The 13,074-nt window shown below is 50.4% G+C and overlaps 1 protein-coding gene across 16 annotated transcripts in view; it reads left to right on the forward strand.

Moving 5' to 3' along the window:
• Positions 1–13,074, forward strand: part of CUX1 (cut like homeobox 1) — a 517,458-nt gene that overhangs the window by 463,041 nt on the left and 41,343 nt on the right. For 11 of the 16 annotated variants that reach the window (XM_033192550.1, XM_033192558.1, XM_033192559.1 and 8 more), the window contains 3 exons: positions 327–629; positions 6,757–6,945; positions 11,218–11,482. The exons of the other annotated variants lie outside the window; for them this stretch is intronic. In XM_033192550.1, coding sequence (XP_033048441.1) covers positions 327–629; positions 6,757–6,945; positions 11,218–11,482 — 757 coding nt within the window. The remainder of the gene's footprint in view (positions 1–326; positions 630–6,756; positions 6,946–11,217; positions 11,483–13,074) is intronic. 16 annotated transcript variants of the gene reach the window in all.

The raw sequence follows: 13,074 nt of genomic DNA on the forward strand, positions 1-13,074 counted from the left end.
TTTCATTAGAAAAAATCATGACAGCGATAACACGATTAATAGGAGTTTTTTAGCAGAATGCCCTCATGTTAAGCCTTCCAAAGCCTTTCTTTTGAACCCCTAGTTTTTCTTCCAGTGGTGGTATTTTTGTTTTTTAATATGGAAAATTAGTGGTTACTCTTCAGTCAAAAAAATATGAAACAGTTCACTGAGACCCACAGAAAACCCTACCGTCTGCTTCTTCTCAGAGCGTTTAATTAGTATTTCCTAGATGCAGAACATAGATAGATGGTCGTGGTGAAAGACAGCTATTTTCAGGCACGGTTTCTCGTGTGCTTTAATTACAGAAAGCACTCCAAAGACCTCCGCCAGCTGCAGCCCTGCCCCTGAGTCCCCAATGAGTTCCAGCGAGTCGGTGAAGAGCCTGACCGAGCTGGTCCAGCAGCCCTGTCCCCCCATCGAGGCAAGCAAGGACGGCAAACCACCAGAGCCCAGTGACCCGCCAGCATCCGACTCCCAGCCCGCAACCCCGCTGCCTCTCTCCGGACACTCGGCCCTCAGCATCCAAGAATTAGTAGCCATGTCCCCGGAGCTGGACACCTACGGCATTACCAAGAGGGTGAAGGAGGTGCTGACGGACAACAACCTCGGTAGGTTCTCCTCTCGGCTGCTGAGTCAGGAGGTGGCAGGGAGTTTGCAGGTGGAGCAGATGAAGGGCGGGCACTAGGCCAAGCCAACCATAAAGTCTCAACTTGTGTAGGCGCCCTCTGAGAACATGAAACGTCCTATAGTTGTAAACAGTAAGGAGCGTGCGTTCTGCAGGTCAGTCCCTACCTCCTCCCGACCCTGCTCCCCGACGGGGACCAGTTAGAAGATGAGCATGGGGTCAGAGTGGACTCAGGAGGATCCACGCAGACTGTCTCTTTTTTTTTTCCGTCTTGTCTTGTCTTTTTCTTTGTTTCTTTTTTTTTTTTTTTTTTTTTTTGAGACAGAATCTTGTTCTGTCACCCAGGCTGGAGTACAGTGGCGCAATCTCAGCTCACTGCAACCTCTGCCTCCCCGGTTCAAGTGATTCTCATGCCCCAGCCTCCTGAGTAGCTAGGATTGCAGGTGCCCACCACCATTCCCAGCTAATTTTTGTATTTTCAGTTGAGATGGGGTTTCACCATGTTGGCCAGGCTGGTCTCGAACTCCTGGCCTCAAGCAATCTGCCCATCTCAGCCTCCAAAACTCTTGGGATCACAGGCATGAGCCATCGTACCTGGCTTGGATATATCTCAATAGAGACAGTCTGAGTAAGTCCAGATTGCTTGACGCCACAGTCTGAGACCAGCCTGGGCCACATAGCAAGACCCCATCTCTCCAAAAAATTTTAAAATTAGCTGGACGTGTTGATGTGCACCTGTAGTCCCAGCTACTCAGGAGCCTAAGATGGTAGGATCACTTGAGCTCAAGAGTTCGAGACCAGCGTGGGCAACATAGCAAGACCCCTTCTCTATAACAGGTTTAAAAATTAGGCCAGGCACAGTGGCTCATGCCTGTGCGTTGCCTCACGTTGGGAGACCACAGCAGGAGGATTGCTTGAGTTGAGCCAGGAGTTCGAGACCAACCTGGGCAGCATGACGAAACCCTAGCTCTACAAAAAATACAAAAACTAGCTGGGTGTGGTGGTGCACACCTGTAGTTCAGCTGCTCGGGAGGCTGAGGCAGGAGAATTGCTTGAAACCCTGTAGTTTTAGGCTACAGTGAGCTATGATCATGCCAGCGTACTTCAGCCTGGACAGCACAGTGAGACTCTGTCCCAAAAAAAGAAAGAGATAGACACCCAATAGAGCCTGGCATCCTCGGGGGGCTCCAGAGCTGAGCAGTGCCCACCTGGCAGCGTCAGGATGGCTTAATGGAAGGTCTGACGGACCCCGGTTCTCACTCTGCTCACTGAGTCTGTGATGCTGGCCAGGCTGCCTGCCTTCTCAGATGCCCCTCCACAAAACTGGAATAACCACGCCTGCCTGGGGGCTGTGAGTAGCAGTAATTTCTAGCACCAGGCCTGACTGGTAATAATAGTCATTGTTATTTTATCATTGCTGTTCCTGCTGCCTTGCGAAGCCATCTCCATTTGACAGCCCATAGCTGGGGCTGGCAGCCCATGGGGAACTCACTCGGTCACCCTGGCGTCCCACCATGCCTCAGACCCAGCCTCAGCCTGGCACATGCTCCAGCCCCTCAGGTGCTCGACCACTGCTCATCAGCTGCTGTGGCTGTAAGAATGTTATGGTGTTTTGTCATTTTTATTATTTTTTTTTTTTGAGACAGAGCCTCATTCTGTCACCCAGGGTGGAGTGCAGTGGTACGACCTCAGCTCACTACAACCTCTCAGCTCAATGAACCCTGGGTTCACGTGATTCTCCTGCCTCAGCCTCTCACTAGTAGCTGGGATTACAGGCATCCGCCACCACGCCCAGCTAATTTTTGTGTTTTTAGTGGAGACAGGGTTTCACCATGTTGGCCAGGATGGTCTCGAACTCCTGACCTCAAGTGATCCACCCGCCCCAGCCTCCCAAAATGCTGGGATTACAGGTGTAAACCACCGTGTCTGGCCTTTTTTTTTTTTTTTTTTAAGAGAGTGTCACTGTCTCACTCAGGCTGGAGTGCAGTGGCACAATGGCGGCTCACTACAATCTCTGCCTCCTGGGTTCAGGTGATTCTCCTGCCTCAGCCTCCCAAGTAGCTGGGATTACAGGTACCCGCCACCACACCCAGCTCATTTTTGTATTTTCAGTAGAGATAGAGTTTTGCCATGCTGCCAAGGCTGGTCTCGAACTGGCCACAGATGATCCACCTGCCTTGGCCTCTGAAAGTGCTGGGATTACAGGCATGAGCCACCATGCCAGCCAAGCCTATTTTGTCATTTTAAACCACCGTGCTCCTCCAGTGTGCTGTTAACCAGACAGAGCGGTGTAGGCACGCGGAGATTAGAAACGCACCTTCTATCCTTCTTGTTTCCCAAGGGTGAAAGTCAGTTAAAGGGGCGGTGTTCTCTGCAATGCATACAAGCACAGCCCTACCGAGTGGTTGCAGTTTGTCTGCTGTTCATGGAAAGGCCTTGTGTGTCCTTTGTTTCTTCCATGGGGTGAGAAGAGAAGGGAGGCCAAGCACGGGGGCTCACTTGAGAATGACAGGTGGCCTGTAACTCTAGCACTTTGGAAGGCTGAGGTGGTGGATCACGCTGAGGCGGTGGATCACCTGAGGCCAGGAGTTCGAGACCAGCCTGGGCAACACAGTGAGACCCTGTTTCTACAAGAAAAAAATTTTTTTAAATTATCATCCGGGCATGGTAGTGCCTACTGTAATTCCAACTGCTTGGGAGGCTGAGGTGGGAGGATCACTTGAGCCCAGGAGGTTGAGGCAGCAGTGAGCCATGATGGCACCACTGCACTCCAGCCTGGGCAACAAAGCAAGACACTATCTCAAAAAAAAAAAAAATTTAAAAAAAAGAACAGAGTAGCTGAGTTCCACTAAAGTTTGCTCAGTGATCTGACAGCCTGGGGGTTAGGCCAGCTTGTCCAGTGGAAGCCTCCCATCCCCCTGTCTGTACAATGCAGCAGACAAAATAGAATGAGAGAAAAAGTCATATCAATGAAACCTTGTATAATTAAGTCAATTCATAAAAATAAAAATGTAGCTATTGATTTGAAAAAATGGCTAATTCCCATATGTTCATCAGTTATTGAATCATGCAGCGATTCCTAGACTTGAGTCATCTCCCACTTCATAGCTTGTCACACATCCAAGGAAGCAGACCAGTTGCATCACTCTCGCCCACCTCCTTATAGGAAGTGGCCTTTCGTGTAAATGTTGAAAATCAGATAGGGTCTAGCTCTGTAGCCCAGGCCGGAGTGCAGTGGCACGATTATAGCTCACAGCAGCCTTGAAATCCTGGGCTCAAGCAATCCTCCCACCTCAGCCTACTGAGTAGCTGGGACTACAGGCACACGCCCCAAGCCCAGCTAATTTTTTTTTTTTTTTTAAATAGAGATGGGGTTTTACCATATTATCCAGGCTGGTCCCAAACTCCTAGGCTCAAGTGATCTGCCCACCTCAGTCTCCCAAAGTGCTGAGATTACAGGGAAAAGTCTCAGTTTAAACACTTGTGAGTTGCAAGATTGCAGTTACAAGATTGCAAACACTGAAATCTCACACTTGGCCTTATCTTCCATGCCACCATCATTGCTGGAGTTTTCCTTAATGCTGGTTTTACTGGGTGAAGGTTTGTAGCTTTCTTCAGGCTCTCAAATGGGTCTGTAGCCCAAAAACGGTTAAAAGTCATGGCTAGGAAACATCCAGGAGTCATACAGATAATTTTCCAGGAATAATCATCTGATTTTTTTTCCCCCGTTCAACTGGGAGGCCTAAGCAAGGAGCAACTAGCTATTCATATATATTGCTTTCCCAAACATAGCAAGCTCCTTGGAATGAAAATAGATTCTTTTACCATGTTAGCATTAAGTAAAATTTTCTTTTTTTGAGACGGAGTCTTGCTCTGTCGCCCAGGCTGGAGTGCAGTGGCGCGATCTCAGCTCACTGAAAGCTCCGCCTCCCGGGTTCACACCATTCTCCTGCCTCAGCCTCCCTAGTAGCTGGGACGACAGGCACCCACCACCACGCCCGGCTAATTTTTTGTACTTTTAGTAGAGATGGGGTTTCACCGTGTTAGCCAGGATGGTCTTGATCTCCTGACCTTGTGATCCACCCGCCTCGGCCTCCCAAAATGCTGGGATTACAGGCATGAGCCACCGTGCCTGGCCAAAATTTTCTTATAACAACTACAAAAAAAAAATCATAAGGACTTGGGACATTTATAGGCCAAAGAGTTTGAAAGACAGAGAAACCACAGGTTTACAAAATCAGTACCTTTATCTTTAGGTTTAAAATGACCAAGCCAGGCATGGTGGTGTGCACCTGTAATCCCAGCTACTCAGGATGCTGAGGTAGAACAATTGCTTGAGCCCAGGAGTTCGAGTCCAACCTGGGCAATATAGCAAGACCCTGTTTCTTTAGGGGGGAAAAAAAAGACTGATAAGAAATTAATGTCTCAGCTTCAGAGCTTTCCAGGCAGTAAACTTTTACTTGGAGGCCCCCTTCTTAGAAGCCAGCGTGTAGTGTTTCTGTTTCACAGAGAGGATGTGAGCCACAGAGAGAACAAGCCAGCCCTCTGTCGTCTCCTTGCCCCTGACAAGGAGAGGTGCCTTCTGTTCTGTACGTTTTATGGGGTCAAACACTGGCCCCTCTGATCCCAGTCTCCACTTCCACCTAATAAGTCCTGTTCATTCAAGTACTCCCGTCAGGCCATCCAGGTTATCACTGATCCTAATTTGTATCTTTACAAGCGGTGGCCCTCTAAACCGGCAGCGGAATGGCCCTCAGAGAAGTGAGCCTTTCTTTCTAAGCTCCTGACAAGCATTGCCAACTCAATGCGGCTGTGCCCTCCATAGCGAAATGCCCTCTGATCAGCCTGTGAAGCGGGCTGCCTACCCCTGCCTGGGAGAAGAAAAGGTATTGGAGAAGGGGTTTTGATCCACTTCCAGCTACTTTATTTAGCAAAGGCAGCCTAGACTGCAAAAGCAGACTTTGGAATTGGAATTGGCCGGCCTCTCAGAAAAGCAGAGCTGGACAGCTCTCTCTCTCCTCTGTCCTGCTGTGATTGCGGGTTGCGTGCCCCGTTTTCTCAGCGAGACCTGATAACCTTGCTAATTGTGGAAGGAGACGCAGACTGCCCTCTGATTTGAGGTTGTACGAGAGAGGTCTCCTGTTTGCTGTTTGGCCTCCCGAACTCTGGCTTAGAGATTTCACTGCCTCTGAGAAACACCACAGGTGTTAGCGTGACCTCAGCACATACAAAGCCTGAAGGCTTTTTTTTTTCTTTTTTTGAGACACGATCTCTCTCTGTTTCCCAGGCTGAAGTGCAGTGGTGCAGTCATAGCTCACTGCAGCCTCAACCTCCTGGGCTCAAGCAGTCTTCCTATCTCAGCCTCCCAAGTAACTGGAACTATAGGTACATGCCACCATGCCTAGCTAATTTTGTGTGTGTGTATTTTTGTAGAGACTGAGTCTCACCATGTTGCCCAGGCTGGTCTCAAACCCCTGCGCTCAAATGATCTTCCCGCCTCAGCCTCCCAAAGGGCCCTTCTGGCCACCGCACCAGGCTAAAGGCTTAAGAGAAACGTCATTGGCCAGATGCAGTGAGTCATGCCTATAATCCCAGCACTTTGGGAGGCTGAGGGGGGGTGGATCACCTGAGGTCAGGAGTTCAAGACCAACCTGGCCAACATGGCAAAACCCCGTCTCTACTAAAAATACGAAACTTAGCCAGGCATGGTGGCGCACACCTGTAGTCCCAGGTACTCGGGAGGCTGAGACAGAAGAACCGCTTGAACCCGGTGGGGCAGAGGTTGCAGTGAGCTGAGAGTATGCCACTGCACTCCAGCCTGGGTGACAGAGCAAGACTCCATCTCAAAAAAATAATAATAATAAAGAGAAACGTCATTGGTTGTGTGTGTGGAGAATGCAAGAGCAATGCCAACTCCCTCGCCAGTGGTGAGTATTAAAAGTCTGGTTGAAGATATATTTCTACCATGTGTTTGCTGTAAGCTAGGACGTCGCCAGCCCAACCCTGGGCCTTTAAACTCCTGTGTCTGATTTTAACCTTGACACATACTTGTCCCTTCAGATCCCTGGCTTTCAGTGACAATACCTGTCTCGCTTCTGTTTTCCCTCTAGGCCAGCGCTTATTTGGGGAGACCATCTTAGGGCTCACCCAAGGCTCTGTCTCCGACCTCCTTGCCCGCCCCAAACCCTGGCATAAGCTCAGTCTGAAAGGACGAGAGCCCTTCGTCCGGATGCAGCTGTGGCTGAACGACCCCAACAATGTGGAGAAGCTGATGGACATGAAACGGATGGAGAAGAAAGGTAAGTCTCCCTGCCCTGCTCAGGCTGGCTATGTCCTCATTCATAGACAGGCTGTTTCTTTCAAATCTTTCCCACGCAGCTAATAAGGGACATTGACCCATGACCAAGGGACTGGAGGACGGGGCAAAAATATTTTTGGATGGTCATCAGCTAATGAGTACCTAAGAGGGCCAGGAAGATCTGTAACTTTTTCTCCCCAGCAGCCTGAATCTAAAGATTTTTTTAGCATTGGGAGCACTTTTAACCAAGGAGAGCAGAACAGCGCTGGGGGTGCTGCATTTGGTTTTTGTGTCATGTGGGTGGCTGATGGGGCTATGACAGCATTTACTGTGTATGCACCAGGTGGCTAGAGGCTTTCCTTTGTTATCAGAGAGAATTAAGAAATGCATTTTGTAGGCCGGGCACGGCGGCTCACACCTGTAATCTCAGCACTGGCAGGCTGAGGCAGGTGGATCACTTGAGGTCAGGAGTTCAAGACCAGCCTGGCCAACATGGCAAAACCCCGTCTCTACTGAAAAAAAAAAAAAAAATAGCCAAGCATGGGGTGCGTGCCTCTGTAATCCCAGCTACTTGGGAGGCTGAGGCACAAGCATTGCTTGAACTCTACAGGCAGTGAACAGAGATCAAGCCACCACACTCCAGCCTAGGTAACAGACCATGACCCTATCTCGGGAAAAAAACAAAAAAACAACTGCATTTTGTAGATCAGGAAACAGAGGTTCAGAGAGGTTCGGTGCCTCCACCAAGGTCACCCGGCCTAGAAAGTGACAGAGCAAACTCCTGCCACAACAGATCTCTCTCTTGCTGTTATTTTCCAGCCTCTGGGGATTTGGCCTCCCGAGAGGAATAACCCCACGTCCACCCACATATCATCTTGAATGTGGATTCATTCTTCTTGCAGCCTGTAGGCTACAGCATAGGAAAAATGCCTAAAGCCAGGTGTGCTGTGCCTCGTGGTTTGCAGTTTCTAAGTGCTGGTCCTCGCCAGTGAGTCCACCCCTCGAGCACCCTCAGTCCTCAGGTCACCCATGGTGCTGGGAGCTCACTGGGTGGCTGAACTGCATCCCTTAGAGGCAGAGACTGGGAACTAGCTGCTGCTGGTCTGACCATAAGAAGCAGCAGCCTCCCTGATCAGCTAATGCAGAGGACCTTAGCTAAGAGTGGGCATCCCAGGGGCCGGGCGCAGTGGCTCACGCCTGTGATTCCAACACTTTGGGAGTCCAAGGCAGGTGGATCACTTGAGGTCCGGAGTTCGAGACCAGCCTGGGCAACATAGTGAAACCCCATCTCTACTGAAAAATACAAAACTTAGCCAGGCATGGTGGCACATGCCCATAACCCCAGCTACTTGGGAGGCTGAGGCAGGAGAATCTCTTGAACCCGGGAGGAGGAGATTGCAGTGAGCAGAGATGACACCACTGCATTCCAGCCCAGGTGGCACAGCAAGACCCCATCTCAAAAAAAAAGAATGGGCGAATGGGCATCCCAGGCCCCTGAGTGGCTCTGCCCCAGCCCACCCCTCCACCACACAGAGCATCTGAGCCAGGGACGGGTACGGAACCCAGGCCTGTCCATTCTTAATTCACCCAGAAATTCCAGCCAAGCATCACCATTCTCACCCAACCCGGGAAAGGGCTGCTGAAGGAGAGAGAGTCTCTGGTGCCTCCTCCAGAAACCCTGTGGGGGTTCCTTCATAATAACAGAGGCTTCTATTTTCTGAGAACTGCCCTGTTTGCCAGGCACTGCGCTAAGACTGCTCTCCATCCACACGACTCTGCATAGATGTCCTTATCCAGGAAATATGAAGCTCGGGGCTTCATGCAGCCTAGCAGATTTCAATAGCTCCTATCAGTAGGGAGTGGAAATCCATACTCAGGGCTATCAGATTTCAAAGCAGGTGCTGTTAAATATACATCCGCTGCCTCTGTGCTGCAAGCTGCCCCCATGGGACCCAAGGGCACTGCTGCTGCCCACTGATGACCTGCCCAGGTGGTGCCCTCTGCCCCATTCAGGGCCCCTCTAGCGGGCTCTGGCCTGCCCTTGGGCGTGTAGTCTAAAGGTCTGAGGTAGGCCACGCCTCTTGGGCAGCCCCAGGCAGCGCTGTAAGCTGCAAAGGCCTGGTGCCACATTGCCCCCACAAAAGTTTTCAACTTCTTTTTCGTTTTGTTTGTTTGTTTGTTTTTTAAAGTCTTACTATATTGCCCAGGCTGATCTTGAACTCCTGGCCTCAAGCAATCCTCCCATCTCGGCCTCCCAAAGCGCTGGAATTACAGGCATGAGCCACTGCGCCCGGCCCTTTCAACGTCTTATTATGGGAAATTTCCAACATAAACAAAAGTAGAATGCTGTCATGAACCCAGTATATCTATGCAGAGTTTCCCATTATCCCCTCACCCGAGCAGCGTGAAGCTTCCTGCACTCACCAGGAGGCAGCCCTCAGCCCTTAGGAGGGAGGAGGCCCTGACAACCCCGCTCACCCTGGGCCCGTAGGAAAGGACCTGAGTCCCCCCAAATACATCTCCAGGGCTTCCCAGGCCTCCCGTCTTTCCCTCTGCACAGGCTCGGGGCGCCCTCTTGTGTTATAAATGAGTTATTGTTTCTGCGGGGCCCAGACCCTTCCAAAGGTAGCCCAGTCTCCAAAGCCTTTGTGGTCCTGTGGCCTTCTCTTCACTCCTGGGGGTGCCGGCCACAAGAGCTGCTCCCTAGAGAGGCCTTCTCCAGCCCCCCGCCAGCCCCTGGTCAGTCGTCTGTCCCCTGGGAGGGAACTGGAGGGAGTCCCCACCGTTGGACAATCCAACTCCTTTCTCTGGATCCAGCCGCTTTGACTCAGCTGTTTGGGTTTTGTTTTGTTTTTTGTTTTTTTGAGACGGAGTCTTGCTCTGTTGCCCAAGCTGGAGTGCAGTGGCATGATCTCGGCTCACTGCAAGCTCTGCCTCCCAGGTTCACACCATTCTCCTGCCTCAGCCTCCCAAGTAGCTGGTACTACAGGCACCTGCCAGTACGCCCAACTAATTTTTTGTATTTTTAGTAGAGACAGCGTTTTGCCATGTTAGCCAGGATGGTCTCAATCGCCTGATCTCAGGTGATCCGCCCACCTCGGCCTCCCAAAGTGCTGGGATTACAGGTGTGAGCCACCGTGCCCGGCCCCGCTGTTTGGGTTTTCTGTGGGGAAGATTTACCTTCACAATTACTTCTGAGTTCTCATGACAAAATGGCAAGTTAGTTAATGAATTCACTTGCCTAAGTTGTTTATTTTATTTTATCTTATTTTTTAGAGACAGAGTCTCACTCTGTTGCCCAGTTGAAGGGCAGTGATGCAATCATAGCTCACTGCTGCAACCTCGACGTTCTGGGCTCAAGCAATCCTCCCGTCTCAGCCACCCCAAGTAGCTGAGACTACAGGTGCACGCCACCACACCTGGCTAATTTTTAAATTTTTTGTTGAGACAGGGTCTTGCTATGTTCTCCAGGCTGGTCTCAAACTCCTAGGCTAAAGCAATCTTCCCACCTCAGCTACCCAAACTGCAGAGATTATAGGTGTGAGCCACCACACCAGGCGATGTCCTCCAAGATTCAGTTTAAACATCATCTCTTCTGGGCAACTTCCCCTGCCCCCTCCCCAGGCCTGACTGAGGAACTCTTCTCAATATCCCCATGGTCCCTTGCACTTTCTTACCCCCACCCCACTTTTCACTGTGATGGGAACATCTCTCTGGATACTTCTCTGCCTCCCCTACTAAACTGTTAAGTTGTGCAGGGACAGGTGAGGACCTCACATTCCGTCAGAGCAGGTCCTTGGTGAGCTATGCTGGTAACAGAATGGCTCTCATCTTAGTGTTGTTTCTTTGTTTTGTTTTGTTTGAGACGGAATCTTGCTCTGTTACTCAGGCTGGACTGCAGTGGCACCATCTTGACTCACTGCAACCCTCACCTCGGGTTCATGCAATTCTGCCTCAGCCTCCCTATTAGCTGAGATTACAGGTGCCCACCACCACGCCCAGCTAATTTTTGTACTTTTAGTAGAGAGGGGGTTTCACCATGTTGGCCACGCTGGTCTTGAACTCCTGACCTCAAGTGATCTGCCCGCCTCAGCCCCCCAAAGTGCTTGGATTACAGGCATGAACCACCGCGCCCAGCCTCATCTTAGTGTTTTGAGATGCTCTGTGCAAAGTCGGGCAAGCTGGCACTGTGCCATCCCGCTAGTGGGGACCGGGGATTTGGGCTGCTATCCCAGCTGGGCCTGACTTCAGTCTGCCGTCTCTTCCTCCGCAGCCTACATGAAGCGGCGGCACAGCTCAGTCAGTGACAGCCAGCCTTGCGAACCGCCCTCCGTCGGCACCGAGTACAGCCAGGGCGCCAGCCCCCAGCCCCAGCACCAGCTGAAGAAACCCCGGGTGGTGCTGGCTCCGGAGGAGAAGGAGGCGCTGAAACGAGCGTATCAGCAAAAGCCATACCCGTCACCAAAAACCATCGAAGACCTCGCCACCCAGCTCAACCTGAAAACCAGCACCGTCATCAACTGGTTCCACAACTACAGGTACGGCTGGCTCCCGAGGAGCGCCCGGTCGGCCCAGGGGAAGGGGCTGATGTGTCCCGAGGCCGCCATGGTGCACAGGGGTGAGGCTCCGGGGGGGGCGGGGAGCTGGGAGCTTGGTGATTGGTCCGTTCCTTGGTCTCTTAGGTTTGTGGGGTTTTTTGGTTTTTTTGTTTTTTGTTTTTTTCTATTTTTTTTTAGACGGAGTTTCAATCTTGTTGCCCAGGCTGGAGTGCAATGGTGCAATCTCAGCTCATTGCAACCTCTGTCTCCTGGGTTTAAGCGATTCTCCTGCCTTAGCCTCCCAAGTAGCTGGGATTACAGGCGCCCGCCACCACACCCAGTTAATTTTTGTAGTTTTAGTAGAGATAGGGTTTCACTATGTTGGTCAGGCTTGTCTCAAACATCCTGACCTCAGGTGATCTGCCCACCTTGGCCCCACAAAGTGCTGGGATTACAGGCATGAACCACCAACACCCGGCAGTTCCTTAGGTTTTTTTTGGAGGTTTTAACCCAGAGATGTAAGGCCACATCCCTTCCCATCACTGTCACATAGTTAGAGACAGGTGGTATCTGCCATGACTCAGAAAGAAAATCACCTCTCAATTACATCATTTAATAAGGGAGCGTGTAGGCATTCATGGTTCAAAAGGAGTGAAATTTTTGTGGTTTAGTTTATATATATTTATACTTATATTCATATTCATATTTATTTATTTTTAGAGGCAAGGGCTTGCTCTGTCATCCAGGCTAGAGTGCAGTGGTGCAATCATAGCTCACTGCAGCCTCGAACTCCTGGCCTCAAGCAGTCGTCCCACCTCAGGCTCCCAAAGCCTTACGATTATAGGCATGAGCCACTGCACCTGGCCTGACCTTTTATTTCTTAGTGATTTTGCAGTGCTTTCTCGGGGTCTTCTGCCGTGTTATCTTCCAAATTAGTTTGATTAGTTCTGTAATTAATAAATGAAGTCATTTAAGGCCTTTGCTTTTGGGAAAGTTCATGAGTTAATGAAGACAGATTGAGCGTCTTCTAGATCTCAGATTCTGAGCTAAGTGTTTCACCAAGTTATATCACTTAATCCTCACACAGTATATTAGATACCACATTCTCTTCCTTTTATTTATTTATTATTTTTTTTTTTTTTTTTTTTTTTTTTTTTTTTGATATGGAGTCTTGCTCTGTCGCCCAGGCTGGAGTGCAATGGCATGATCTCGGCTCACTGCAACCTCTTTCTCCCAGGTTCAAGCAATTCTCCTGCCTCAGCCTCCAGAGTAGCTGAGACTACAGGTGGGCACCACCACACCCAGCTAATTTTTGTATTTTTAGTAGAGACGGAGTTCAACATGTTGGCCAGGCTGGTCTCGAACTCCTGACCTCAGGTGATCCACCTGCCTCAGCCTCCCAAAGTGCTGGGATTACAGGCATGAGCCACTGCACCTGGCCAGTTCTCTTCATTCTACAGATGAAAAATACAGAACTCAGAGGGGCTAAGGAGGTCATGGCCCAGCGCTCTCTTGGTAGAACAAAGTGCACTGGGATGAAGGGTTTGGAGTAGATTGAGGAAACCCACTGAAGGATCCTGAGTTGCTGATCA

The sequence above is a fragment of the Trachypithecus francoisi genome, unplaced genomic scaffold (assembly GCF_009764315.1).
Source record: "Trachypithecus francoisi isolate TF-2019V2 unplaced genomic scaffold, Tfra_2.0 Lachesis_group4, whole genome shotgun sequence".
In the NCBI taxonomy this organism is placed as follows: Eukaryota; Metazoa; Chordata; class Mammalia; order Primates; family Cercopithecidae; genus Trachypithecus; species Trachypithecus francoisi.